Source organism: Silurus meridionalis, chromosome 6 (assembly GCF_014805685.1).
Source record: "Silurus meridionalis isolate SWU-2019-XX chromosome 6, ASM1480568v1, whole genome shotgun sequence".
In the NCBI taxonomy this organism is placed as follows: Eukaryota; Metazoa; Chordata; class Actinopteri; order Siluriformes; family Siluridae; genus Silurus; species Silurus meridionalis.
In genome coordinates, this window is record NC_060889.1 from 25,625,340 (window position 1) to 25,653,095 (window position 27,756).

The 27,756-nt window shown below is 36.3% G+C and overlaps 1 protein-coding gene and 2 non-coding genes across 3 annotated transcripts in view; 1 reads left to right on the forward strand and 2 right to left on the reverse strand.

Moving 5' to 3' along the window:
* The first annotated feature begins 697 nt into the window (after positions 1–697).
* Positions 698–771, forward strand: trnai-aau. The gene has a single exon. It is a non-coding gene; the product is annotated as a tRNA-Ile (tRNA).
* Positions 772–939: 168 nt separating this feature from the next.
* On the reverse strand, positions 940–1,012 carry trnaa-agc. Its single transcript has one exon. It is a non-coding gene; the product is annotated as a tRNA-Ala (tRNA).
* Positions 1,013–2,688: 1,676 nt separating this feature from the next.
* The window catches only part of LOC124387538 (oxysterol-binding protein-related protein 1), a 56,644-nt gene continuing 31,576 nt past the window's right edge, over positions 2,689–27,756 (reverse strand). The window contains exons 16-29 of the mRNA XM_046851950.1: positions 22,529–22,697; positions 20,413–20,525; positions 20,177–20,304; positions 18,279–18,354; positions 13,827–13,961; positions 12,265–12,362; positions 9,325–9,507; positions 9,020–9,127; positions 8,671–8,760; positions 7,794–7,920; positions 7,125–7,241; positions 6,386–6,509; positions 5,389–5,479; positions 2,689–3,610 (exon numbers count right to left, since the gene is read on the reverse strand). Of these exons, the coding sequence (XP_046707906.1) occupies positions 3,508–3,610; positions 5,389–5,479; positions 6,386–6,509; positions 7,125–7,241; positions 7,794–7,920; positions 8,671–8,760; positions 9,020–9,127; positions 9,325–9,507; positions 12,265–12,362; positions 13,827–13,961; positions 18,279–18,354; positions 20,177–20,304; positions 20,413–20,525; positions 22,529–22,697 (1,662 nt within the window). The 3' untranslated portion in view covers positions 2,689–3,507. The remainder of the gene's footprint in view (positions 3,611–5,388; positions 5,480–6,385; positions 6,510–7,124; positions 7,242–7,793; positions 7,921–8,670; positions 8,761–9,019; positions 9,128–9,324; positions 9,508–12,264; positions 12,363–13,826; positions 13,962–18,278; positions 18,355–20,176; positions 20,305–20,412; positions 20,526–22,528; positions 22,698–27,756) is intronic.

Sequence of the window (27,756 nt, forward strand, 5' to 3'; positions counted from 1 at the left end):
TTGGAAAATCAGAATGACCAAAACAAACATTTTATTGCCACCACTGCCAGCAGACATGAGGGCAGACCCTTAGCAATATTGTCTATAGTTTTCAAAAGCTACACACAGGTAAAAACCCCCCTGTGCTCTTGGGCTGGACCCTTCACAGCAGTACCAGAAAGTTCTGAGACCTACAGATGGAATGGTTTACTGTCGTCCTGCAGGCTCCAGGCAGGAGCAGTGCACAAGGCTGATGTCAGGGTCTTTAAAGTGGATATGTTAGATTCTGCATAGTTAGGAGATGTCTTTATGGATAATACTGAAATGTTGAGCCCCATTAAAACATATAGGAATTGCTGACCTTCAGTGCTTCCAGCCATTAATGCCTGCTAAGATCCTTGGACTAATTCCATAGAAAAGGTCTGTAATCTGCATGATGGGAGTTTGACCCATATGAATTTAATGTGGAAATGCTTTCTTCAACGCTTCCATTTGTGTCATTTCACCACAGCTACATTGTCTCCTTGGTTTAGAAGAGTGTTTTGTACTCTGCATGGTGAGTGGGACTTATGACTCCCATGTGTAAAAATGTGACTAGGAGACCTACTAGTTCCTGAACTGTTAATGATACTCAAACCTACAGCAATCCATCCAAGCAACACTGGCCAACCTGTCGCTCTTCGGACGAGTGCCTATGGAGGAGGCACATTATCGTGTTGGCCGGTTAGCTCAGTTGGTTAGAGCGTGGTGCTAATAACGCCAAGGTCGCGGGTTCGATCCCCGTATGGGCCATTCTGGTTTTGATTGTTCTTAATAAGATCCTTTTCTGACAGTTAATCAGTTGCTTCGTTGCGCCTCATGTGGCGCTACATTAGGGAAAAGAATTACACTTTGAATTTCAAAAGAAGCAGAACATACAATCAACACTAGCACCGAAATAACTAGTCTTCTGGACTGCAGTGGAGAATGCGGGCATCGATCCCGCTACCTCTCGCATGCTAAGCGAGCGCTCTACCATTTGAGCTAATTCCCCCAACACAGCGCTTCACATACAGGTCTGTGGAATTGAAACACGGTGTAAGACCAGGGGTAGGTGATCTTCGTAGCTTCTGAAAAATAATACTACTTAAACTCAACCCTAGGTGCACTGGAAAAGTAGTCTCACTCTTCAGATGCATATTTCACAAATGACTAGATGATATCTGTGGCTTCTCTCAGTTAAAGCTACCCTGTCTCACCAATTGGGGTCCATGCACTACTTCATCTTTCTAAAAGGCTTGAGTCACCAAGAATTTTTTGTGTTACTGGTTGGGTAGAAGTGGTCATTTAAAGAGGTCAACATCTCATCTGAACATTGCAGATCTGTGAAGGATGTTCATGATGTTTTAATGTATATACATATACACACACACACACACACACACACACACACATATATATATATATTATATAAATGTTAATCTTACATCCTTAAATACTTTCCAACAGACCAGATGACTAATTAAATGAAACGAAGCCTCCAGGCTTTTTATTCTTAAGATAAGTTTTGTAATTAATTTTGTCGAAATCCACAGAGGAGCAACATTTAAAAGTGAAAAGCATTAATTAATATAATTACTGTATGTCAGTGTGTGACTCAGGAACAGGCACGAGATTGAGATGTTTCATGAAGTGTCCAATACGTTCATGTGCTTTCAAAATCTGTGTGCAGCTGGAGATGTATATCCATTTTCTTTCTTTCTTTCTTTCTTTCTTTCTTTCTTTCTTTCTTTCTTTCTTTCTTTCTTTCTTTCTTTCTTTCTTTCAAAATCTTTCTTTCTTTCTTTCTTTCTTTCTTTCTTTCTTTCTTTCTTTCTTTCTTTCTTTCTTTCTTTCTTTCTTTCTTTCCTTCCATCAAAGTCATTCTTTCTTTCTTTTATTTCAAAATCTTTCTTTCCTTCTTTCCTTCTTTCCTTCTTTCTTTCTTTCTTTCTTTCTTTCTTTCTTTCTTTCTTTCTTTCTTTCTTTCTTCCTTCCTTCCTTCCTTCCTTCTACACCCATCAAATAAAACCTGAAACTTGGCACAATAATGCACTTTATTTAGCAGCAATACAAACATATCTCTCTATTTTATCCATCTGTTCCTTAATTTTTTGTTTGTTTCTATCTGCTGCTTGACCACTCCAATTCAGTTTTAATGAAACTTGGCACCACAATGCACTCAGAATGAACGCACAGCGCCTTAAGTAAGCGTAAGTCTTTATTTTGCAACAATACAAACAAATTTCTGATTTCTTTTTTTTTTCTATTTATAATCAACATTTTATTGTACAGTTAAAAACGTATACGTTAACAAAGAGCATCTGCCGGTCTGCTGTCGGGTTACATTTCATAATTTTCGTAACGTACCTGTAAAGAAGGAGTACTAAAGTAAATATTTATACTCGAGCCAGTCCATTCTGTGTGTACACTTTCTCTGAAGAGGTTTCTGTGTTGTAAATATTGTTACGCTGCCATTTAAGAAACTGCAGCTAACCGGTTAATTTCGATTTCCCAGAATCAATCAATAGAGCTACAAAAAAAGGTTATCCATTGCATAGTTATACAAATTTGTGCTTTTACTTTAAATTTAATGTGTCTGAGAAACAAATAAATTTATGATAAAGATTGGATTTGTATATATATATATATATATATATATATATATATATATATATATATATATATATATATATATATATATATGTAACTCTGTAATGGTTCTTTTTTGTGTGTGAACTTGCAGGGTTGGAAAATGGCCTTCGTATCTGTCACTTTGTTTAAAAATATCTGGATTTCACTCATAAATCATCAGCAAAAAAAAAAAAAAAATTTAATCTAAATGATTTTCCTGATTGGTCCATTTACAAACTAAACAAGCCTCCCATTATTTATATGTTCACATTGTTCTCAATAACCACAAACAATGAACCACAAGATACAATTAAATAAATAAATAATATTTATACAAACAATACCCCATTTTAAACCTAAAACTGGGCTGAAGAGATTTCCTTTTTAATCTGTTTAGTTGAGGATTAAGGACTAAGTGTAGCCCACATCTGCAAACTCACCATAACATTTCTTTTTATTCACAACAGATTTAATATGCTACAGAGATTATGAGGTAAGTTGTAGTCACCTAAAGAAGACTAGGCTTGTTTCAAGTCTTTGACAGATAATCATCTATATCCTATTTCTATTTACAAGTTACCTCGCTACATCTACCTATTAAATCGAAAAACTCGATAGAATAATCTATATAAATCATTTAAAGTTTGCAATGCAAGTCTCTGGACAAAACAAAGTTCACCTCACACACTGCATTATTTAGAATAACTGCCATGTTCCACCTCCTCATGCTTGAGTGTTGATATGACGGTGGTGAACATAAAACCAGCTTGTGGCTGCGTAAATAATTGACACTCGGCATGAATTGAAGTAAATAGTGAACATGCATGGTTTCTCTGCAGCAGTCCCTTTTCAGGGCAGAGGTTCAAGCGTTGGAGATTAGTATATGTCAGGTAGTTGGGAGTAGTTCCTGCTCCAGTAGCCCCCAGTGTAAAGCCAGTCTTGTCCTCCATTGTGTGGGTTTGCACCTTGATGGAACCACCTATGAGAATTAAAATGAGATGATGATTTTCATAGAAATGTGTGTTTAAGGCTTTTTTGATTTGCTAAATATTCTTGCATGCTGAATTGCACATACAGATAAAGAGAAAGATGGAAAAAAAACACACACTATTATTGTAGCTCCTTCATAAACCACTTGGCGGTGCTGCTAAACAGCAGGCACATAGATGGCTGTAGAAGTAGACCTACAGTAGGTGTCATCAGCGCAAATGAAAATTCTCAAAAAGACTGACGTAAACTGTTCAACACTAGGGAAAGTCTGGTAAAATCTCAAACATTCTACAATTCACAAATTTTTGCAACATTTTAGTAAGAACTCACAAACTCTAGCAACATCCACAAAATCGGAAAGATTCTCAAACGTTATAAAGTTCTCAACATCTATCTAAAGTTCCAAAATGCTAGTTAGATTTTCTTTTAAATGTCTTAAAAGATTAAAAATCTGTCATAGTTCACAAAGTCAATCAAAAACAATTATATATTAATAAACTTCAAAACTTCAAACTTCAGCACAGTTCTCAGGTCAAACTTTGGTTCTCAAGTACTAATTGAAATCTCAAACTCTAGCAAATTATCCAAAGCCAAAAAAGTTATCAAATTTAGTTACAATCACAAATCCTAGAAAGACGTTGTTAAACTTTAGTTAAGATTCACAAATTCTAGCAACCTTTACAAAATTCTCAAACAGTAAAAAGTTCTCATACTCTAGCAAAGTTTTCAATCTATAGCAATGTTGTATAACTCTAGTTAAATCATTTACAACTCCAAAATTCTTAGTCAAAGTTCCCAAAATATAGTAGAATTGAAAAAAAGTAATAAATAAAACTGATGACTATAAATGTCAGGTAGAATTCACTTTTAAAGTTTTAAAATGACAGTAAAATCCTTAGCAAACTGGTCAAAATCAAGCAGAGTGCAAAATTGAAAGGAAAAAGTCAAGCAAAGTGCTCAAACTCCAGTAAACTCTAGTAAATTGTTCTAATTAAGTTCTGAAATCCCAAATCCCAAACACACCTGGTCCAATTTGATTTAATAAATGGTCACATTGACAATGGAGTTTGAGAACTCAGCTTTAATGATACAGTAATTATCAGGTCTAAAGCCTGGAAATGAAGAGAACATCAAACACACTGCTGAGGAGCTCAAACCTGGGGCCGAGGGACGGGCTTTATATTCGAAGCATTAAAAAAAAAATAACAAAAACGTTAACGCATGTTTATTAATTATTAAAATCACATGTCAGTGAAACGCAGCTGGAGAACACAACATTAACCAGTGACAAATTCACGTTCATATTATAGTAATATTCAAATTTTAAACAAATAAATGTGTACATAATCCTATTTATAAATGTATATCCTTATTATTAATTCAATAGCAGCCATAGTTTGCATACTGGACTCTTTATAATGGGTAAATAGAGTAGAGAGTTCAATCACAATCTGGTTATTGTAGGAATAAAACACCATTGAAATAAATTCAATGATGTCTTCCTTTTGACCAAATACAATTTTATGGATTAATATCTTAAATTGTTGGAATTTTTACCTCAAATCTCTATCAGTGGTAAAAATCTCAAGCCGGAGCATATAATATATCTAGCAAAAAAAGGCTTACACAGTTATTCTGGAAGGATAAATGGCTTAAGCAACAAATCAGCTTACCGCGCTGTTGTACAGAGTAAGCAGTAAATCATGGATGTGATTTAAGCGAAACACAGCTCGGGGGGTTTATAGCACAATCTGATAGAACACTAACCTCGTCTTCCACTCGTCGTTGGATTTGGAGCGGTTTTTTCTCGCCACTCTCTGTTTTTCCTCCACTCTCTTTTTCTCAGCGCTGGCCAAATCTGAAAGCATGAAGTAATAATTTGCAGGGTGCGGATTTAAGCCCTATTGATTTTGATCCCAATTAAAAAAACAGCTAGAGTGACTGTTTCTCTGTAATTGTAGTGAAAGGAATGTTTTTTGGTTTTCAACAAATATTAGAAATGTTTTGTTTTTTTGCAATAAATTTTGTGTAAAATGAATCATCCTTTTGCAATGTCACAATGAACATACATGAACACACAAATCAATATCCCCAGATATATCATTCATATTTATTATAGAGGGTAAAACTCATTTTATAGCCTAGTAACAAATACATTTCAAACCAAAAAACAGTATAATCAATTAAATCTATGCAATTAGATGCTTCTAGATGATAGCATATAAAACCAAACGTAAATGAGATATTTGTATTATACCATATACAGTATACCTCATTATTTATCCTCACTTGGTGCTATTCCTTTTTATTTTATTAATTTTTTCTTTTGATCATTTTATTCAAACTATGTAAAAATCTCAGCTTATGTTATGCCCTGGACTACTGTATAAAATAAAGCACTGTTTTAGCACTATGCCGGTTTTCAGATCTACACTACTGTATCTGAACTGTGTGTAAAACACCATTGTGCACTTTATTTCCCATATTATTTATAAATATAGTATATGCAAGTCTTGAAGCTTGTATAGTACAGCATTATGCTAGCTTTTGTACACGGTCTGAGTTCATATACAGTATAAGCTGGTCCTAAGTTATGTATTAGTGATATATACTGTATTTAATTATTTCCCAGCAGCATGCACCATTCTCTTTAATTCTTTTACATTAGAAATAAACTGGTCCTGGAAGCTTGTACAATACAGCATTTATGATTTATGCCTCAATATTGTTTTATCATTAGTTGATTCTTAGTGTGAGATTTTACCTATGTCTCCGTTCTCCTGAGCGCGAATATCAGGCCGAAAGCGACAGTCTGTAATGGGGAGATTCTGCTTCATGTCTTCCTCCAGCTCATTCAGTTGCATAGCGAATTTTGAGAAGGCATAGTACTGAAAGAATGTAGCATAAATCGTCATAAAGCAGGTTTACAGAGTCGATGCTGTGGTTCAATTGTTCAATTTTAGGTCATTATGATATCTTGGATGATCTACCTTATCAAAACATTTTCAGTATTATAACACTAATCCCATATCTTACTCTGTCTAGACATTTTTAAATGATCTAAATGACTATTTTTAATATTCAATTATTGAATTATGAAATTTTGATTAAATTAGGTAATTACATTGATAATTCATTCATTAATAATTATTAAATTATTACATTTAAATAAGCAAAAATTAACAAAAATTGCTATATGTCAATCAAAGTAGAAAACTTGACAGTAACACTAGTAAATAAATAAATGAATTAAATTAATAAATAAATCTAAAGCCAGAAATAATCTAAAATAATTTTACTGTATATATACTAAAATGCTTAGGCTGCAATTCATAAAGGCAAAAAAAAAAAAAAAACTGACCAGAGATCAGAAGTTATATTACATGAACTAAAACATGTGGAAATTAACAATTTTATAATAAGAAACAAATAATAATAATGTACTTTTATAATCAGCAAAAAGATGATGAATACTATTAGAGTTTCCCACTGTATTTCAGTACCTGAGCTGAGTTTTCCGGTCTTGGTGATATCCTCCAGATGAGTTCGCTGCCGGGGATGACCTGCACGGTCTCGGCCTCAGGAGGAGGCATCTCCTCAGCCTCCTCATCCACACTGCTCTAAAGTGGGGCAATGAAACCAATGGCAAATATTTAACTCCAGCTGTATGACTTTTTAAAACATTTTTAATTCATTATTGGAATAAAGTGTGAAAATAAGTTCTTATGAAAAAATAAATAAATAAAAATTATATATATATATATATATATATATATATATATATATATATATATATATATATATATATATATATATATATATATATTTATTTATTTATATTTATATATATATTTATTTGCATTTATTCATCAATCCATAGATTTTATTATATATGGAGGGTAAATGTAATCCTATCCCCATGTCAAAAAATTAAGTATTAAATAATACATTTCATATTAAGACTATGCTTTAATATTGAATTAAAAAATACATGGTTTGTGTCTTTACCTAGTTTTCCGACCTGAATCTATTCACTCCACACACTTCTACAAAGTCACTTTGGTTCTATTACAAAAATTTCACTACAATAAAATATATTGTTAAGGCATTTTGGTTGTCAATAATACATCTTGAGAGTCCAATAAAATTAACCACATATCACAAACCCTGACCTGCTTGCTGACTTTCTTTTCCTCAACATTTTTCTTATCGGCTTTTTTGTGGAGGTCAAACGTAGCCGGGTCCACGGCGTACAGGCATTCAGTCCACTTGCCATAAATGGCACATATTTTCTTTTTGCTGCAAAAAATATGCATCTTAATGTCATACATGTATTGTAAAGGCATGTTGTAAAATCTATTTTAGTTAATAGGCATCATAATTGTTTTAATTGAAGCTAAAAATAAGTGAAGACTGCTTGGGGAGAATTTAAATTCATTTACAATGAGCAGCAATTACAGTGTTCACAGAATTTAGAATTTTAACAAATTCAAAAAAATTAAAATTGACACTTTTAAAGATACTTTAAATATATGATTTCCACAGGAATTGTAAACTCCAAAGATTTAATAAGTACGTCTGTAAAATACTGTATATGAGGAAAAAATCTCAAATAGCTATTTGGGTACAATTGCACCACAGTACTTTTATATTCTTAATCCTGATTGGCCAGAAAGTGTTGATTAATTTTCTATAACAGCAGCACTGATAGTAGTTATTGTTCTTATGTTATATTCATTTTCTAAATTGTTGACAATTCTGTAGTTAACACTTATTCAGAGGGACCTGTATGATTAACATCAGCTATAAACAAAATATAATCAACAGAAAGCATCTTGCTTTGTGTACATTCCATTATATTAAGTATAATTCTGAACAAATTATGGCAAATTGATATAAATTAATATATTATAAATATTAATGTCAAATAAATAATAATAAATAATGAAATACATATTAAGTATTAATATAAAATAAAATACAAATAATAAAAACAGTTAGAAATATAAAAAAGGAGTGATTGGGCTAAAAACAATTGTGATCTTTTACCTTTTATCAAGTATGTAACCCTCCACTTTGTGCAGTTCTTTCCCAAAAAGGCCACATGACTTGAAAGTCAGGCAGCACCTTTCACCAGTTCTGTCAAACAAGTCAAACAAAATATATTTTGCTTCTGGTGAAAAAGATCATATTGTACAAAAAGTCAAACATTTTCATAGAAAAAACATCTTAAGAAATGTACTAACTTAAACCCCGTGAGGTTTGGTGATAATTACACCAATAGGCCGAGCATTCTCAGCTCTTCTGAAAGGTGTCTGGTTTTCTAATCGCACTGACATGAATTCAATTAAAGTAAATTATTCCTGTAATGAGTTTCTGTAACCTTGCATGCCCTTACTTATGGTTAATGACCTCCACATTGCCGTATTGTTCGATCCACAGCTGACCCACTATGATGTTATGGACACAGCATGTAGGATTGGTCCAAGTGTATGCTTCCTTTTGTCTGGGCACAGAAGAAATTGTATTGAACAGTTATTTTATTAATTCATTGTGTATTGGATCCACTGATTATGAAGAAAGCAGTTAGCAAAGTACCAAAAATGCCCAAATCTCCACCTACCTTTTAAGTCTACAGTCAATAAACCAATCATTCAGTGGCACATCCAAATATAAATAAAATGCATAAATAAAATCACTTACTTGGGGAGCTCCAGAGTGATGATTCCACGTGGCTCAGCCTCCACACTTTTTCCCCAGAACTTCAGTTTGGGGTAGATGGATCCATGAAACACGAAGTCATCATTTAGGCCTTCGGCATGGAATGCGCTAACGGGTGGGTGGTGGCTCACCTGCTCTGACATCCAACGAAAGCCCAGATCATCTCTGATAAAAGCAGATAAACAGTAGAAGATAAACAAGGCTGGAAAATCAGAAACCTTCATACTACAATAAAGTGACATCTAGATTTCAGACATTTCATATTCAAAACCAAACAAATGATAAATATAAGACTGGTATCCATGACATCAGCTAAATGGCAAAATAGATATGGGATATTTGGAAGTCGAGTCAAGAATGACCAGGTTCAACCAAATTAATGAACATATTTATTGGCTAAAAAGAAGCACCAAAGTAAGACTTTCTGCTCTATTTTTATATTCTTGTTTAAAAAAGGAAGGTATCCATCTGTCCATTGTACAATTTTCTGAAAACCCTTTCTATACTTACACTACAGGTAGAAGAACTGGGTTACCAGTGTTTGTCAACCTTTTCAGCGCTTGTTCCTATTTCCCTGGGACACAAATTTGTTTTAATTTCATATTTCAAGGGCAGGCACTCTAATTCAATGTCCTACCTTTTGTCTTATCCCTAGTGCCATAGATGTTTCATCTCCTCTCATGGCCACTGGCATTGGATAGTGCAGAATCTGTCTGATTGCCTCCTTCCTTTATTTCCAAATAAATAAGATGACAATGCCTAGGACACAAACTGCAGCACTATGGCTCTCAGGGGACTCAGAGAAGAGCTCTCTAACAACAAAGCAGGTCACACAGTCCACCGCATGAGGATATATTCACTGAGAATGCTACCCCAGGACTCCAGCATGTGCCGGATGTTATTAAGCTTGCCAATTAGACTCAGACAAGCCACCATGAGTAGTATCAGTGTCTGCCGAGGACACTCAAAGCAACCATAGGTGGTATCATTGTCCACTGTGGATGCTCAGACTGATTATATCAGATGCATCAGTGATCTCTTAAGACTTTTTGGCCATTCCAGAAATGCACTTCGACAACAAATGCTATTGATTAAAATGTTTTCTTGTTTCACTGAAACAAACTTAGGTTTTTGCCAGGTTTCTGTCATGAACACTTGCTGATCCTCTGAGACAATGTTGTAATAGTCAGCTATAAATCAGCTGTATAAGTTGTGTGACTTTGTCTGCTTGGAGAAACTCTTTTGGAAGGTCTTTAATCTATCAATGACTGGGCTCGGTCAGAGAATTATTGTACATCTGCTGTGGCTGCTCAGTGGTGGATGGATATGGTCTCAAAAATAGACAAACATACAATGGATTGGTGGAAAGATGGAAACCCAAATTTTAAATAGGTTTGACAAGATAAAGGGGGCAAGATTGGTCACTTTTCCCCAGTGGCAAGTCTACACATTGCCAGTTGTGTTTTCCCCCTAAAAGACTTTGAGAGTCTTCTGGGACAGGTTGACCTGGCACGCCACAAATTTCAAGCTTCAGCTAGGATTCTAGTCGATCCTTCTTGAATGCTTGATTAGGAAGCAAAATAGACAGGAAGATTTATCACCCTCAGTCAAGTCACCTGTGGTCCCTGGTCAGCTGAGAAATGTAAATTGCCTCACAATTATTACAATGAGTTCAAGAGATTTGGAAAGCTCTGATGTTAAGCTTGCCATGTATTATTAGAATAACCTGCTTGCCAAACGATTTTTTTTGTTGCTCAGAATCATCAGTGGTTGTGGAGTTCTCCTCAGCTTTTATTGTCATATCAACCATATATAGCTGATGCAGTACACCATTTTATCTGTCATTGTGAATCAATAAGACCATATAACTGTTGAACCATCAGAATCTTCTTTGATGTACTTTATGAGCCTATCTGGAACTATTCGATTTTCAGACCAGCTGTATATTTTCTACTTCCCATTTTTCTTATTTTAAGGTGCAAATCTCTAATAAGTCTATTCTCCAGATTTGATGAGGTCAATCTCTTGTTTGAGGCTTGAGTGCGGTGGTCATCTCCAAACACCTTTCAAGACAGTCCTAAGGTTCTAATTGTTAGCATCAATGTATATGTACACAAAACCTGGTGGTCAAAATTAGATTGCAGGGTATATAGTTTGCACCTGCAGTTCTATTAACCCTATAAAACCCCACACACCTTCCTAGACTCCACAGTAGTCTCACAATCAATTTCTAAAAAGTTAAATTAGGATTTTTTTAAAGACATACAGTCAAAATGTACATTTTTTCACATTATATAAAATATATATATATATATATATATATATATATATATATATATATATATATATATTTTTTTTTTTTGCTTATTTTATTTCATGCAAAAAGCTAAGACTAGAGAGATTTTATATGTGTTTCAGATCTGACAAAAGTAATGTATAAAATAGACATTGAAATGTTTTCTCAATTGTGCAATAAAAAATAAATAAATATGTGCAATACCACTTTTTTGTATTTATTTTTTGTATTTTTGCACAATAATAAAACCAAATAAATAAAAATATATATATTTTTATATAAGAATGTGCAATACCACTTTTTAATCTTGTCTCGTTTTATTAAATCTTGTATTGTATTTTATTTATCTTTTATATAAAAATAAATTGTGCAACTGAAAACTTCTGCCACCAAAACAAATTCCTTGAAAGTGCAAACATTTTTGGCATTAAAGCTCTTACTGATTCTGATTCTGATGTTATTTGAAAAAAGTAAATTGTAATCGAATGCTTCAAAGTCATATGCAGTGAAATCAGTATAATATTCTTGGATATTTCTACCAGCTCTATACTTCTAATGATAAACTACATCATATCCCCCCACTGAAATGTATTCTATGTACAGATTAGTAAAACTTTAGCACTCACCTGATTAGCTCATATGTTTCTCCCAGGAGTGGGTTAAAGGGCTTCCCAGTCCTCTCCCACTGTGATGCCACAGCGGAAACGGCAAATGCAGCCACACACTGTTCGACACAAAGAAACATTACTGTACTGTTCTCATTACCTAACACACCTCGAAAATGGTTGTAAATATTTGAACACTACAATAATCTTTCGATACACATTCATTAACTGCAGACACGCAGCTGTCGTTATTATGCATCATCATTTGGTGCCCTTCATAAAAAATGCACAGCAGTTCTAGCAGTGTTTTATTACACGATCCAATTTTTTTCAATATAACAGTCATGCATCCAGATATGAGTTTAATGTCAAGACATTTTTTCGGTTATGTTTTGTTCATTCTATGTTGGTGCTGTTGTGACAAAACTAAACATTTGTCAGGTAACTACCAGATGAAAACTCCATTTCCCATCAGACATCATGCCCTTCAAATATGGATACACAGAACTCCAACTCTCAATACACACTTGCATGCATACAATCATTTACACATTTCTCCAAATATTAATGCTTACACCCACAGATTAATACAAATACTTATATTTATGGCAACTATGGAGTTAAGGGCCTTGCTCAGGGGCCCAAGAGTGGCAGATTGGTGTGTTTGGTATGTGAGCTTTGGATCCAAAGTTCATTCAGCTCACGGCAAAATAATGCGTTCAGTTGACTTTATACTCTGGCGTTTACCAAGCCTTTGTTTTGTCCTTAGTCTTTCCAGTTTTTGTTCTCGTTTCAGTTGTTCATGTTCATATTGTTGTTTTGTCCAAATTATGCTGTTTGCTGATTAACTGACCCTCCTTTGTTTTACACTTATTTGGACTACGTCATCTAAACCTGCATTCGCCAATTTCCTCATAACATCACAACAATGAACAGATTTCAAGGGTCTGTTCTAGAGTTAAACAAATTCATTTTAGATTTTGTTTAAGCAGGAATTGTTTACTTCAATATTTAAATTCTGCCCTTTGATTCTAGTCTATGAGAACAGCATTAGCCTGTGCAAGAAAGATCAATATTCAGGCTTAACACACTTGTTGTTATGCGATTATAGAAAAATAATCAACAATATGTTGTGCAACAGTCATTGTGCAACTTGCAGCAGTCATTTTTTATTATTACTAAAAAAAGACAGACTTTGGTCCTTTTATAGTTACATTTAGAATTGACGAACATCCATGAGCTTGGAAATTCCAATTATCTCTTGCTATAAGATCTGTCCTTTCTTTCTATTTTTTTTCTTGAACTTTGTAAGATTGAAAAAAAACAACACATTCAAGATATGAACAATAACAAATTCTTTAGATTATGTGGAGTGTCCAGCATAAATGACGTGTCCTTGTTCAAATGGTAGGAATAGAAACAACATTATATTAAAACAAGTGTTTTGAGTTAAACCTGGTGTTTGCTTCGCAGCTGGAAACAATTAAATATTAAAATTTTGATTAGTCAGAGGTGGTTTATGTTCTAAGAAACCCTTTTCCAGAAGCCATTTGTCTAAGAAACAGCTGCTTTCCTGCCATTACCTTCATTCTATGGATGGAGTCTGTGGAGGCGTTGGCTTGGTGGATGAGATATGTGTGCTCCATGTATTCTGTAAGGCGCTGCAGGAAACTCAGAGGCTCATTGAAGATGACTGGCATTGCGATTTTAGACAGTTCCTGAGAGAAAAAAATATATATATGTATCAATATTTTCAGAATACCTTGAAACAAGTGCTTTAAATTTACTTTGTGATTGGATTCAATCTGGCATGTTGATAAAGAATAATAATAATATAATAATAATAATAAAAACAATGTTATTTTAGAAAACTTTATAAACAGACAGCAGGTCTGACTCATGTCTTTGCCTATAAATAGAACAAATTGCAGAATTGTGTTCAAACCGCAGCCAATTATCAATAACTACAATCTAAACTAACCTTGTTTTGTTTTACTGTGCACTGTACATGGCTGAAATGACAATAAAAGCCGGATGTGACTTGATACTGTAAATAATCACTACAGTACATAAACATTTACAGACAAACAAGATTACTTTTTTTTATATAATTCTTAATGATTACAAACACGGCTGAAGGGAGGAAAACTCTATGCAGAGTTAACCCACAGAACTCTGCTCGACCAGACAACCTCCTGGCAGAGTGCTCAGGCAATGTGCAGAACAGCTAGCAGATGTCTTCACTGACATCTTTAACATCTACCTGCGCAGCGCCGTTGTTCCTACATGCTTTAAGACAATGATCTTCGTCCCCGTGCCAAAGAAGTCTACAGCCTCCTGCCTCAATGACGATTGTCCTGTCGCACTCACACCCATCATAATAAAGTGCTTCGAGAGGCTTGTCATGAGGCACATCAAGACCCAGCTACCACCCTTGGTATGGTCAAAACTGCTCAACGGAAGATGCCATTGCAACGACCCTCCATCTGGCCCTCACCCACCTGGACAATAAGGACACATACGTTCAAAAGCTGTTCATAGACTCAGTTAAGCATTCAACACAATCATCCCTCAGCACCTGATTGAGAAGTTGAGCCTACTGGGCCTGAACATCTCCCTCTGCAACTGGATCCTGGACTTCCTGACTGGGAGACCTCAGCCAGTCCGGATCGGGAACAGCATCTCCAGCACCAACACACTAAGCAATGGGGCCCCTTAGGGCTGTGTGCTCAGCCCACTGCTGGTGGGTCTCATCAGCATAAATGATGAGTCCACTTTCAGAGAGGAGGTGCAACAGTTAACAACCTGGTGTAGAGCCAACAACCAGTCTCTAAACATTGACAAAACCAAAGAGATGGTTGTCAACTTTAAGGGAGCATCAGAGTCTCTCTTCTCTATCACGAACATTCACACCACACGCTGCATCCGCAAAGCCAACAGAAATGTGGACGACCCCACACACCCCTCACACACACTTTTCACTCTACTACCATCAGGTAAGAGGTTCTAAAGCATTCAGGCCTTGAATCCAGACTGTGAATCTGTAATTGCCTCAAGCCATCAGGTTCCTCAACACACAACTGTATCGAACTCACATACACTCACTCAACTGTGTGTTACTGAACTTTTACAACCTGAACTCAAACACACACTCAATACTCATTTCGATTCACACACATCCATGTATTCAGCACCACCAATATTATATTATTATAACTGTTTAAATGCTGTTTTGCACTTCTATTCGACTGCTGCTGTTTATGGTTTGCACAATATTTTGTGTTTACATTTTGTGTTTATTTACAAATACACTTTTGTAGTGTATACAGTTCTCTTTTGCACATTGTATAGTATAACATTATATAGTGGGTTCACTGGTGGTGCTATTTAGTTTTTTTGTGTATCTGTCCTACACAGTCTTGTGTTGTCTGTTTGCACTGTCTTTTGTCTGCACTGTTTGCACACAGTTGCACCAGGGTTCTGGAGAAATGTTGTCTCATTTCACAGTGTACTGCATCAGCTTTATATGTTTGAAATGACAAAAAAAGCTTCTTGATTCGACTTGACTTGTTTTGTATCATAGAATAAAAAAGAAAACATGTATAAGCCAAAGATACACAATGTAATAATTATTTATATAAATGCATTAAACCTAAAGTGCTCATAACAGCCAGTGTCACATTTCCTATATTTGCATACTGAACTCTAATTGGCTCAAATATTTCATGATGCAATAACACCTGCCTATTCTATTCAATACTGAGATTTTCAAATGACCTTTTAGCCCCTATTTTTTAAAAGTACACAAACCACCCACTCAAATGAACTACCCTGAAAGAACTAAATGGAATGTGGCAAAAATCTTGTGGACACCTGACCATCACCCACTTATTTGTGCTTCAAGAAGTGGTAGCTTAGCAGTTAAAGCTCTGGGTTACTGATTGAAAGGTCAGGGGTTTACGCCCCAGTATTACCAACCTGCCAACCTCTGTGCTTCAGAGGCGCTACAGTATATCATTGCTAACCCTGCACTCTGTCCCCAGCTTCCTAAAATCACTGGGATATCCGAAGAAAGATTTTTACTGTGCTGTAATGTAGACATGACACATGTAACTACCCCCCCCCCCCCCTTTTTTTTTTTTTGGCCACAAAAATACAATGTCCTTGTATGAAGTAGAGTTTGTCTTATGGTTTGTGCACAAAGCAAGCTCTATGAACACAAGACGTATTAGGGTTGGAGTGGAAAATGTAAATGTCCTGCACAAAACATTGTCCTCATCCCCAGTACACCTATTGAACTGGAACACTGGCTGCACCCCAACATCATCACCAAAAATAGCCAATGCTCTTGTCACAGAATAAAAATAAATCCACACAGCAATCTCCCAAAGCTAATGGAAATCCTTAAGGATGGAGGTTATTATAACAGCAAAGGTGGACAATACCCGGAAAGCTAACCATAGGTAGTATCATCCCTCATTTCTGAATCTAAATGTTGCCAAACTGCAGCAGAATGAAAGATAGCAGCCATTGTGTATAGCAATTTTGTGTACTTTCCTGATTGGTCTCTGCAGTGCTAATAATTACGTTAGGGAATATTACACTAAGACCTTCAGAGGCTCGTGTTTATTTTCTTGCGTACTACGAGTATAATGCAGCTGTATGGATTACTGTCAAACCGTCATGGTCGTACAGTGTCATACAACTTATTCCATGTAAGCAAATGTGTCCAGGATTGAATTTTTAATCAGTACGCAGCCTACAGGTGGAGTGTGTCAGGGCAGCATTGTCCCAAAGCCATATAAATAAGTAACAAAACAATTAAGTTATAAATAAGTTATGTGTATGTAGGGTGCACTGGAAACGCAACCTCACATCACAACAACGAGTCATTCATTGTTTTCTTCATAAAACGCCGTAGCACACATACACACACAACAAGAATTTGCCAACAGTTGCACATTTTTTTATCCATTTAGGGTTACATTTGTGGAATGTGTATCATATACGGTTGTTTTTGTTTTTTTTAAGTGCCGACATTAAAGACTCAAATGCTAATTTAATAAATATCATCACAGAAATCTTCAACATGTCAACTATGCCGTAACATTTATTTGTAATTCGGGACACTGAGCTTCTGCAATTGAAAATTTATCAACACATTCTAACCAATTAGATTTGAGAAAAGATATCACGCTAGAGCATTCATTTTTTCATTAATCCAAAAACATATATTAGTTTACCTCACATACACGTTCTTATTTTTATTTTATTTTTTTGAGAACTGCCTGGCAAGAACAGCAAGTATATAGAAATAAATGAAAGTATAATAATAAAATAAATAAAACAAATGTAATCGATCAAAATAGATAAATATATATAATAAATCTAATGAAGTAAAAAAAAAAAAGAAAATATAATCAAAAAGGAAATTAATAAAATGCAATAAAGTGCATTTTAATTGGATTTTTAAGTTTCAATAAATACATTAACAAATAAATCAACAAATCAATCAATCAATCAAAAAAAAAATCATCCTGTTGTTTCAGAAAGACTGATGAGGTATTTCTTAATCCTTAAGGCCCACAGTAAATCAATAGGATTGTTTCCACCATTTCTAAATGATATCAATTCCATTTTTTTGATTACCTTGTGATGCAAAAACCCTGGTAGATGGTAGATGTCCTTAACAACGGCAATTATCTAATTTATCCAACTGAGTATTTCAGGGATAAGGGCCTTTCTCTGGGGCCCAGAAGTGGCAATTTGATTGTGCTGAGATTTGAACTCATGGACCTTATGATCAGTAGTTCAATGTCTTAAATACTGAGCTACCACTTCGACAAAGAATTTGAAACATATGACTTCTGAGTGACATTATAAAGTGGAATTTAACTCTTTCTTACGCATAAAGAACTTCAATGTATTGTTTTCTGATTAAATGACATGCCTAAATCTTTTAAATTGGACATTTTAGTAATGAAAAAGCACAAATTTGCAATATTCATGAAGCCTGTGATTGAAACTGCACTCACCATCCCAATGCATTTCTTGAGGATGCTCCAAATGCTCACATCATTTCTTGAGAACATTGGAGCCGGAAGAGATGTTCTGGAAGAAGCATGGCAAAGTTTGCTTCATTATGGATTGGAAAATCACAAACTTTCAAGCTGATACTTTCTCAGATAAAAAGCTGTTTTAAAATGAAAATAAATCCAAAACGTACAATATTTTCCGGCTAGTTTTTAAATCCATAAAAACTGGATTTAACCTGAAATTTTCCAAAATTCTTCCAACAGGTCCTCGAAGTAATACAAAACAGTAAAGATAAACTGTAGAAAAAAAGAGGAAGTACAATAGAAAATAGAGTTTAAGTGTAGATATACAAATAAAATAACAAATTTTTTGGAAAAACCTTCAAATGTGTTAAAAACAACAAAAAATTACTATTGGTAAACATTTAAGTTTTAAACATAAATTAACCTTCAAACAAATAATACCGACAAAAATCATATAAAAGTTAAAATCTATTGAGGATTGTGATGTCAAATTGTTTTGTGTCAAACTTTAACAAAGCAAGGGGGTCCAACCTTTTGTGGAGGTTATCAAAATATCTTCTAAAGAAACTTTTATGATATTTTTGTTTTACATGTATTATTAATAATTAGCTGGACCTGTTGTGGAAATTTCTGAAACCATGCCAAATATGAATTTTAGGCAAAATGCACAATAAATAATACAATGTTATATTTATAAACATTTTCCCCAGAATGTTCTGGCAACCTGGTAGCAACTCTACCATGGTCCGGGCCCGATAGGTGGGACCTCTGCATTTGAGGATACTAAAAAAATACAAATGTATAAAGTTCAGCTTTTACCTTAAGTTTTAAATATAGATTTATCTAAAAATATTACTAAAACAAAAAAGGGTATGTGAGTATAGGAAAATAATCCAAGCAACAAATTGTTTTGTTGTCATTGATTATCGAATAGATAGATACAACTTAAAAGGCAGATTTTTTTTGTCATTGCATAGTACAGGTACACAGCAACTAAAAGCAGTTTAGCATCTCTACCAGAAGTGCAAATGGTAGCAAATAAAGTAAGGATAACCTTAACATGCTGACACTGGAGACTCCTTACACTGGAGACTCCTTACAAAAATTGTACAGTTACACACAGATGTATTACACAAATTACAAATTACACAAATGTAATTTACGCTTAAATATTTTCCCTGTTAGCGTTTGACATGGTCGGACAAAAGTATACCAGTATTAAGATACATTTTGACGGATAACACAAAACTATTTTAATGGCTAAGTTGCCTTCGATAATGTTGCCTGCTGAAGATGCAGTGATTTGAACACAGACTTACAAAAAGACTCACAAACTACACTAATGCATCATTTGGTTTGTTTCATAAATACAGAATCATTAATGTATACATTTGTAGATATATTTAGCTGCTAGAAACCATTGAAGTCTATACATAGGACTTTTTTTCAGCTATAGTGATGTTATGAATTTACTGTTTAGATACAAATGTTAGAGTCAATGAGACCCCAGAAATTTGGACTCCAGAATTGAACCTGTTGCAGGTTTGACCATCAGTAATCTGGGGTAAATCCATCGTAAATCAAGCGACGGGTTAATAAAAGGCCTGTATCAGGAAGCGGATCTTGTGCTTTGGAAACAGTTACCTGACACCAAGACTACCGATCAGCTTGTGGTCCGTTCTCATGCAAAAAGCATGAGGACTGTATGTGTATGCAGCAAATGTGGGTGTATGAGTCAAATACAGTTAAATCTGCAAATAATAATCCATAAAATACAAACTAAATGCATCTAATGGATGAGCGAGTGTAAATCCTTACACACACGTCACACAAAAGCCAAACAAGCCTTAATCCTGGGAGCTTTCCAGACTCACCTGTATTTCTTCACACCGTTATGGTGGGTCTTGTCTCCATGGCGCTCCTCCCTAGACATGGTGACAGGAGTGAGAGCTTCTGTTTTTGTGTAGAGATGAGACAGAAGATGAGCCGAAGTCAGAGGACACTAATGCAACGTCCTCTCACACCGCTGTCCCACTCTGACTCTGCAGAAGGGACAAAACGGATAGACGACACACAGAGACACATACAGCTGTGTCAGTAACGTAGTTACTGCACACCGGGTCACACGGAACCCTCCCTTCCTTACGTCCCTCCTTTGCTCACTCCCGAGATCCCTTATTCCCTCCCTCCATCTGTTCTCCTGGCGCACCTGTGGAACTCCACCTGAGGGATTCAGTTCCAACAGAAACAGCAGCCAGGCAGCATACCTCATCCATGAGAGTGAGGGAAACAAAAATCAAACAATCCTGCCGTGTTGTATTAGTTGCTAAAGTTGAATGAGCACTTGACATTTAGATTTGAGGCATTTGTTAGCTAAGTGTGTTTACTGCAGTTTATTGATGCTAAAGAGATGCTTGTCATTAGATTCCTGTTAATGGTCAGTTATAACTAATCTATAGCCTAAAGCAATTCCATATACATTTATTTTATAAAAATGAAAGTAAAATCAATGTTCAGATATTTTGCTTTTCTTAAAATTTCTTCAAACATTACTTAAATTTACATTTACATTTATGGCATTTGGCAGACACACTTATCCACAGTGACTTACAGTGACTATTATAATCTAATTCATACAACTGAACAGCTGTGAGTTTAAGGGCCTCCCTCAGGGACCGCAGAAGTGTCAGCTTGGTATGGCTGGCATTTAAACTCACGATCTATGGATCCAAAATGCCTTAACCACTAAGATAGCTCCTTTCCATTAGAGCAAAATTCTGATTATAGAGTATATTGGATAGATATAGAACTTATGAAGTTACGACAGAATGACAGGCATTCATATTAGTTGCCCAATCAAACAGAATCAAAGCATAAAAATAATAAGAACTCAATAATAAATAAAGAACATTGAATGATTAAATACCAAGTAATAAAATATGGGGAAATCTGAAATCTGTTGGTGATCCATTGGCTAAGACCCCACATTAAGAACCTATTGCCCACAAAGTGAGCCCTAATGCCGTCATGACGTCATTGGTTGTTCAGTTATTCAATCCTATACTACATCCATTTTAAAACCTTAGAGATCATTTCATATCGAGTTTCTTTGAAACAGCAAAACATTTCCTTTTGGTAGGAAAAGTATGGTGAAATCAACTTTTCACACTGAGACATCGAGAGCTATTTAATGTTTGTGAGAATATCGCAGGTCTGCATGTGCTCACAGAACAAAATCATGTCTCATAAGATCCTGAAGGAATAAAATCATCTCTTGTGTAATGGCGATTTAATACGCAGATGCTACACACTCTGCATTAAGCATTGTTTCATATTGGGTCTCTCTCTTGTGCTCTTTTCTGGCCACATGCTTAATTATTTAATTGTATTCTTTTCGAAAGCATCCTTTCCTTTTACTTCTGTTCAATGAGAAAAAAACAATAAATAGCTATTATCAGAGAAAGACATAATCAGGGCTTAAAAGGTTTACCTGCAGCTTTACAAGTCTTGTTTAAAGCAGCTATCAAACAGGAAAAATAACATGTGAGTGTGCTGTCGGACTACAGAAAATTTTTATTTACTGTCAATAAACTAGCTGGATGTCTGATTTGTAAAACTTGGACCCAGCTTTAGATGCTCTACCTGTGGTGTACGACCCTACTACACTTTTCTGGCCTCAAGTTTCTGAATCATACAGATTATGGTCAGACTCTAGACATATACGCATTAAAGCCTTCTCTTTACAGAAAACAACAACATGAGTAATGTACAGTATAGAATGGCTTATAAATGGTTCCAATGGATTTATATTCTGTAAACAGTACAATGTATTAAATATTTACAAAATAAATTCTAGTATTTAATTGACATTGTGTACATTTGCAGTCTGAAATGTGTCTATTGCTTATAGGCTGAAAGAAATTCTACAAAATCAGATGAGGGATGTTTTCCAGTTTGGTTGTGTTTATTGCATTAATGAAAAGGTTCATTCTGTTACATATAAATGTACACATGGACATGAGATTTGAGCTTTGTCATGAGCAGAAAACCATTTTACTGGAAGCTTTAATGAATCCTATAGCCATTAATGCATTCATTTTTGCACTATTATCAATGTACTTTAAGCAAATTATGCCTTGATTTTTTTAAAGAATAAAATACAGATATAATTAGAAGATTGCTGTCTGTTCAGGAAGTGGAAATCCTCAGGACTGGAGATCACTCACCAGAGAGAGCATCGTAAAATTCATCCTCGGCAGGTGCACTCTGAGTTGGCAATTTTCTGCCGCTGGAAAGCTTTTGCTTTAGTTGGTCATGCTCTGTCGCCAACTTCTGCAGAGCATCGGATAGTATCTTGTTTTTTTCTACTTCCTGTTCTAACTTCACACTCCACACCTAAATGATCAACAGGAATGAAAAAGAATTATATATAAATATCAGAACACGCTATAAATAACAAGTCAGAGGCAGAACTGGCCTAAATCCAGCAACAGTAGAGCATTTTATCAGCAGGATAAATCAGTGATATAATTAAAGATAAGGTACTTAGCCCCTTGGCACAGTGCACTGAGAAATTTGGCATGGGTATATACTAAATCTAGAGAAAAGCTTTTGCAAATGTTCTTGCATTCATTTATTTCTTTATATATATATATATATATATATATATATATATATATATATATATATATATATATATACACACACACACACACACACACACACACACACACACACACACACACACACAGTCAATTTAGTTGATTGTTTAGTTGAGGTCCCACAATTAACAGTGCATGTCAGAACACAAACCAAGCCATGAAGTCTAAGCAATTGTTTGTAGACCTCAGAGACAGGATTGTATCGAGGCACAGATCTGTACAGTACAGAAACAACAGTGACCTCCATCAGCTGTAAATGGCTTGTGTTTAATCTGCCCAAGTTCTTCCACACCACCTGTACTTTTCAGATTCAAAACACTGATGCTTGCCTACAAGGCCAAAAATGGATCAGCACCATATTACCTCAAAACCTCATCACACCTCGCACTGCACCACGCTGTCTGAGATCCTCCAGCACAGCTCGACTGGTACCACCTTCTCTCAGAATAAGAGGTAAGTATACTTCAAGGCTCTTCCCTGTTCTGGCACCGAGGTGGTGAAATGAACTTCCCTCAGATGTCTAAACTGCGGAGTCCCTGGCTATGTCACTTGACCTACCTCTTCCTGAAACACTTAAATTAGCACTTTCCAAATTTGCTTTGTAAAAATCAAGAGTTGTAGTTTGATTTATCTTAAGTTTGTAATCTAGCATACCACTGTCGATTTAATCATTGCTAGAGACTTAAAGCATTTTTATACGTCAAGCTGGACAAGGGCATCTGCTTAATGCCACAAATGTAAATGTATGGGTAAATGTAAATGGACAACGTTTGGAACCACCAGTACTCTTCCTAGAGCAGAGTGCCCGGACAAACTGAGCGATCAAGAGAGGGGAGAAAGGCCTTAGTCAAGGAGATGACCAAGAAACCAATGGTTACTGTGGCAGCGGGGGCGTGGCCGGGCATTGGTTTGTGAATGGAGGAAAGGCCAGGCAGAGAAAAGCAGTAAGAATGACATGCCTGAGGAACTTTTATCTAATTAGTGTTCTCTGTTGCAGTGAGAGGAGGGAACAGATAAAAGGAGCGAGAGAAGGGCGCTGGAGAGAATCCCTGTGAGATGCCAGTGTGCACATGTGGGTGTGTATTTACGTTAAGCTGTAAATGAAACGGATCTGTTTAGAAGTGGTCACTGTCCTGAGAGTATTCCTTTCCCTGAACCTCTGGTTCACCTACACTTTTGCTGAAACCCAGGAAGGAAAGCAGGACTAACCGCCATGGAATATTTGCCACAGGGTGAGCTGGTGAAGGCGCTCATCAGACCCAACACCAAGACCTCCTTCAGGTGCACGCCGAGCAGGAACAGTGGTTCCAGGAGCTGATCTGAGCCCAGGCGGAGGACCGGAAGGCGTTACAGAGGGCGCTGGGCAGATGACCCTAGTGCGATGCAAGGCTTTGAATACTGCATGTCGGGTGAAGGTGAAATGTGTGCATGTATGAAGTGTGGAGTGTCCTTACCAGTCACTATTTCTGGGAACGAATTGAGAGGATGGGTCCTGCTATGAGGCCAACCAGTGTAGGATGTGCACTATGTTGGTTGGGGAGGCGGTGCCTGGGCCGTCGATGTCAGCTCTGCATTCAACAGACCCAATGAAAGAGGATGGCTCTGCCCTCCCTCAATCTGATAAATTCCCCTTGGGGATATTCCCCTGGAGCAGACACAAGAAGAAACCCTCCAACACGCCTTCAACCAAGTAAGATTAACCAATGGACAGCGAGTCCAGCCAAGCTTTCCTATCCCTACTTCGCAGTTATTAAAGATAAGTTATAAGCAGGACACTCGATCCAGAGAGGAAATGACCCAGTTGTTGGTCCCAAAGAGCCACAGAGAACTTCTATTATGGTTCCTGGGGCTGGCTTATCAGAGGTTTGTACCTAAGTATTTGGTTATTGTATAAATAATATATATGTATATATTATACATCACCAGCTCGCTGACCGATCTCACTGAAAACAGAGCTGGTCCAGTGGACGGAATTGTGCCAGCAGGCTTTTTCTTGGGTAAAAGCTGCACTCTGCAGTGGACAGTTTTTACATACTCCTGACTTCTCTCCCTTTGTATTGCAGATGGACGCAGACCCCCATCCACCAAATCCTGGTGCAAAGTTAAAATGTGTGCATGGGGATATCCACAAATATCCACTTGTAGCCATCACTGTCCGATTTGGGTAAGAAAAACATAGTGTGGGCGGTGGTTAGTCCCCGCCTTACCCATTCACTAATTATGGGAACGAATTGACCAGCATTTCCTAGTCTGTTTAGGAAAAAAAAATGCTCTCTGCTTTTACATGTGCCTGACTTCTCGCTCCCCTTTGTATTGCAGATAGACACATCGGACATGGGGCTGGGGGCCATGTTGTCCCAGGTGATAAAGGGGGAGAAGCGCCCGGTGCTGTACATTAGCCGCAAAATGTTGATGCATGAAAGCTGGTACAGCACCGTAGAAAAGGAGTGTCTGGCTATCAAGTGGGCGGTTCTCACCTCACCTTACTGTCCTTAAAGTGTTCCTTTCTACAGTTATTCTAAAAGAGAAAAAATTCTCTGTGGAGAGAGGAGAACCTCCCAGAACCACAACAATCTCTGTAGCACTTCACCAATCAGATTTGTATAGTAGAGTGGTCAGATGGAAGCCACTCCTCAGTAAAAGGCAGATGACAGCCAGCCTGGAGTTTCCCAAAAGACCATGAGAAACAGAGATTGTACTCTTTGGCATGAATGCCAAGTGTCATGTCTAGAGGAAATCAGGTACCACTTATCATCTGGCTAATACCATCCCTACAGTTAAGCATGGTGGTGGCAGCATCATGCTGTGGGGATGATTTCAGTGGCAGGAACTGGGAGACTAGTCAGGATTGAGGGCAAGATGAATGCAGAAGTGTACAGAGACATCCTTGATGAAAACCTGCTCCTGTGCTTTGGACCTTAGAATTGGGCGATGGTTCATCTTCCAATAAGACAATGACCCTAAGCCCACAGCCAAGATAACAAAGGAGTGGCTATGGGATGACTCTGTAAATGTCCTTGAGTGACCCAGCCAGAGCCCAGACTTGAACCCGATTGAACATCTGAAGCTTTGAAAATGGTTGTGCACCGACGCTCCCCATCCAACCCGATCCAAATCATCAAAAATCATCAAAAACGTGAATAAGAAGGGTAAAGGCATTCATAATAAAATATTTAAGATATAATATTGTGCTTACTATAAAAGATAAGTAGAGAATGTCTGAAAGGGAAAAGGATGAAGAGCCTTTAAAAAAATTGTCTTTAAATCCTTTAGTTAAAAATTAATTATTCTATTTTCCAAAGAAACTAAAAATATTAACAATAATTTAGGGATATTATTCTTTCTAGATGAGCAAAATATCCTTAATGCCATTTTTCATCATTCTGAAAAGGATAAATGAGCAGTGATGATCCAAACACGACTGTGTGAGGTGAGTGTAAAGCATTCTTGAACCCACACAAATAAAGTATTTACCAGCCATCTGTAATGGTCTATTTACAGCCGTCTCAAAAGACCTCTGAGGTCATGATTTTGAGATATGAATATTAAAGCCCTTCAGATATGATTCACGTGCAAAAGACCAAAAACTAAAGTCATAAATGTCAGCCGTTGACGCACAGCTGACTAACACCGTTCAATGACTTCAGCATATCATTTACAAGCGCGTCCTATATCAGTCAATCAGACAGCTATTCATTCTGTTAAGCACCTGACACGTGAAACCAAAATAAAAGCAACGTGTGTGGTGCATCAAAGTGCTGCTGTATGGCTCTGAATGTTTGGGAGATACATCTTTCCAAATCTTTCAGTTTAAATTATGATAAGAAGTCAATGGTTGTCCAGAGTGAAGTTTCTTCATAGTGAGTGACAAAGTAGTGAGAGACTCGGGTCCCTGATCTGCTCCAGTTTCCAACACGGACAACTGAACACCCAGTTTTTTTTTTAAAGAGCCACACGACTACTGGTCAGGTTACACACCTGAGAAACCTGAGCTGAGCCTTTCACAATGCCTTCAATCGCCATTCACAAGACTCTTGTTGATGCTGCATACATTTGTTATAAGATAGTGATGAGACCTCCCCCTGGATATCATCTAATCGCCTCTAATGCTTCTTGCAATGTTATTTTACATGACGTAGTTTCTTGGGAATAATGGATTAATTAATGTGGTTAATTAACATTCTTTTAGGTCTAATGTTTGAGTTTAAAAGTTTGAGGTGATAGCTGGGTTACTGATCAGAAGGTCGTAGGTTCAAGCCCCAGTATCCTCTAGTTGCCACTCTTGGGCCCTTGAGCAAGGCCCTTGAGCCTCTGTGCTCAAGAGACACTATATCATGGGGTCCTTACATCACTGGTATATGTCAGGAAAAGATTTCACTCTGTACACATACAAGTTAAAGCCTATTTGCCCCTTTTATTTAAATAAAATTGTTTAGTTAAAAATTCATAGAAATACATACTGACAAGACAACCACAATGCTAGAATGTTCTAAATTGTGAGTTATACTTTCTCTTCGGTTCATAAAAAAGTAATGTTCCACAAACATCAATCAGCTGTTTTCATCTCTTTCTTTCTTGTGTGCTAGCAAGAACCAATTTTAGCAAAAAGACCAATGCTAGTTACTATCCAGCTCCCAAGCTAGCATGTTACATTGGGAGTGTACACTAAATTGTCATTTATCTTATCTCATTGGTTCATTAATGATTCATTTCCACAAATTATATTTAGCTGTTCTGTTTCTCTCCTGTGTGCCAGCAAGAGCTTAACTTGCTTCGTAGCAACATGATTATCA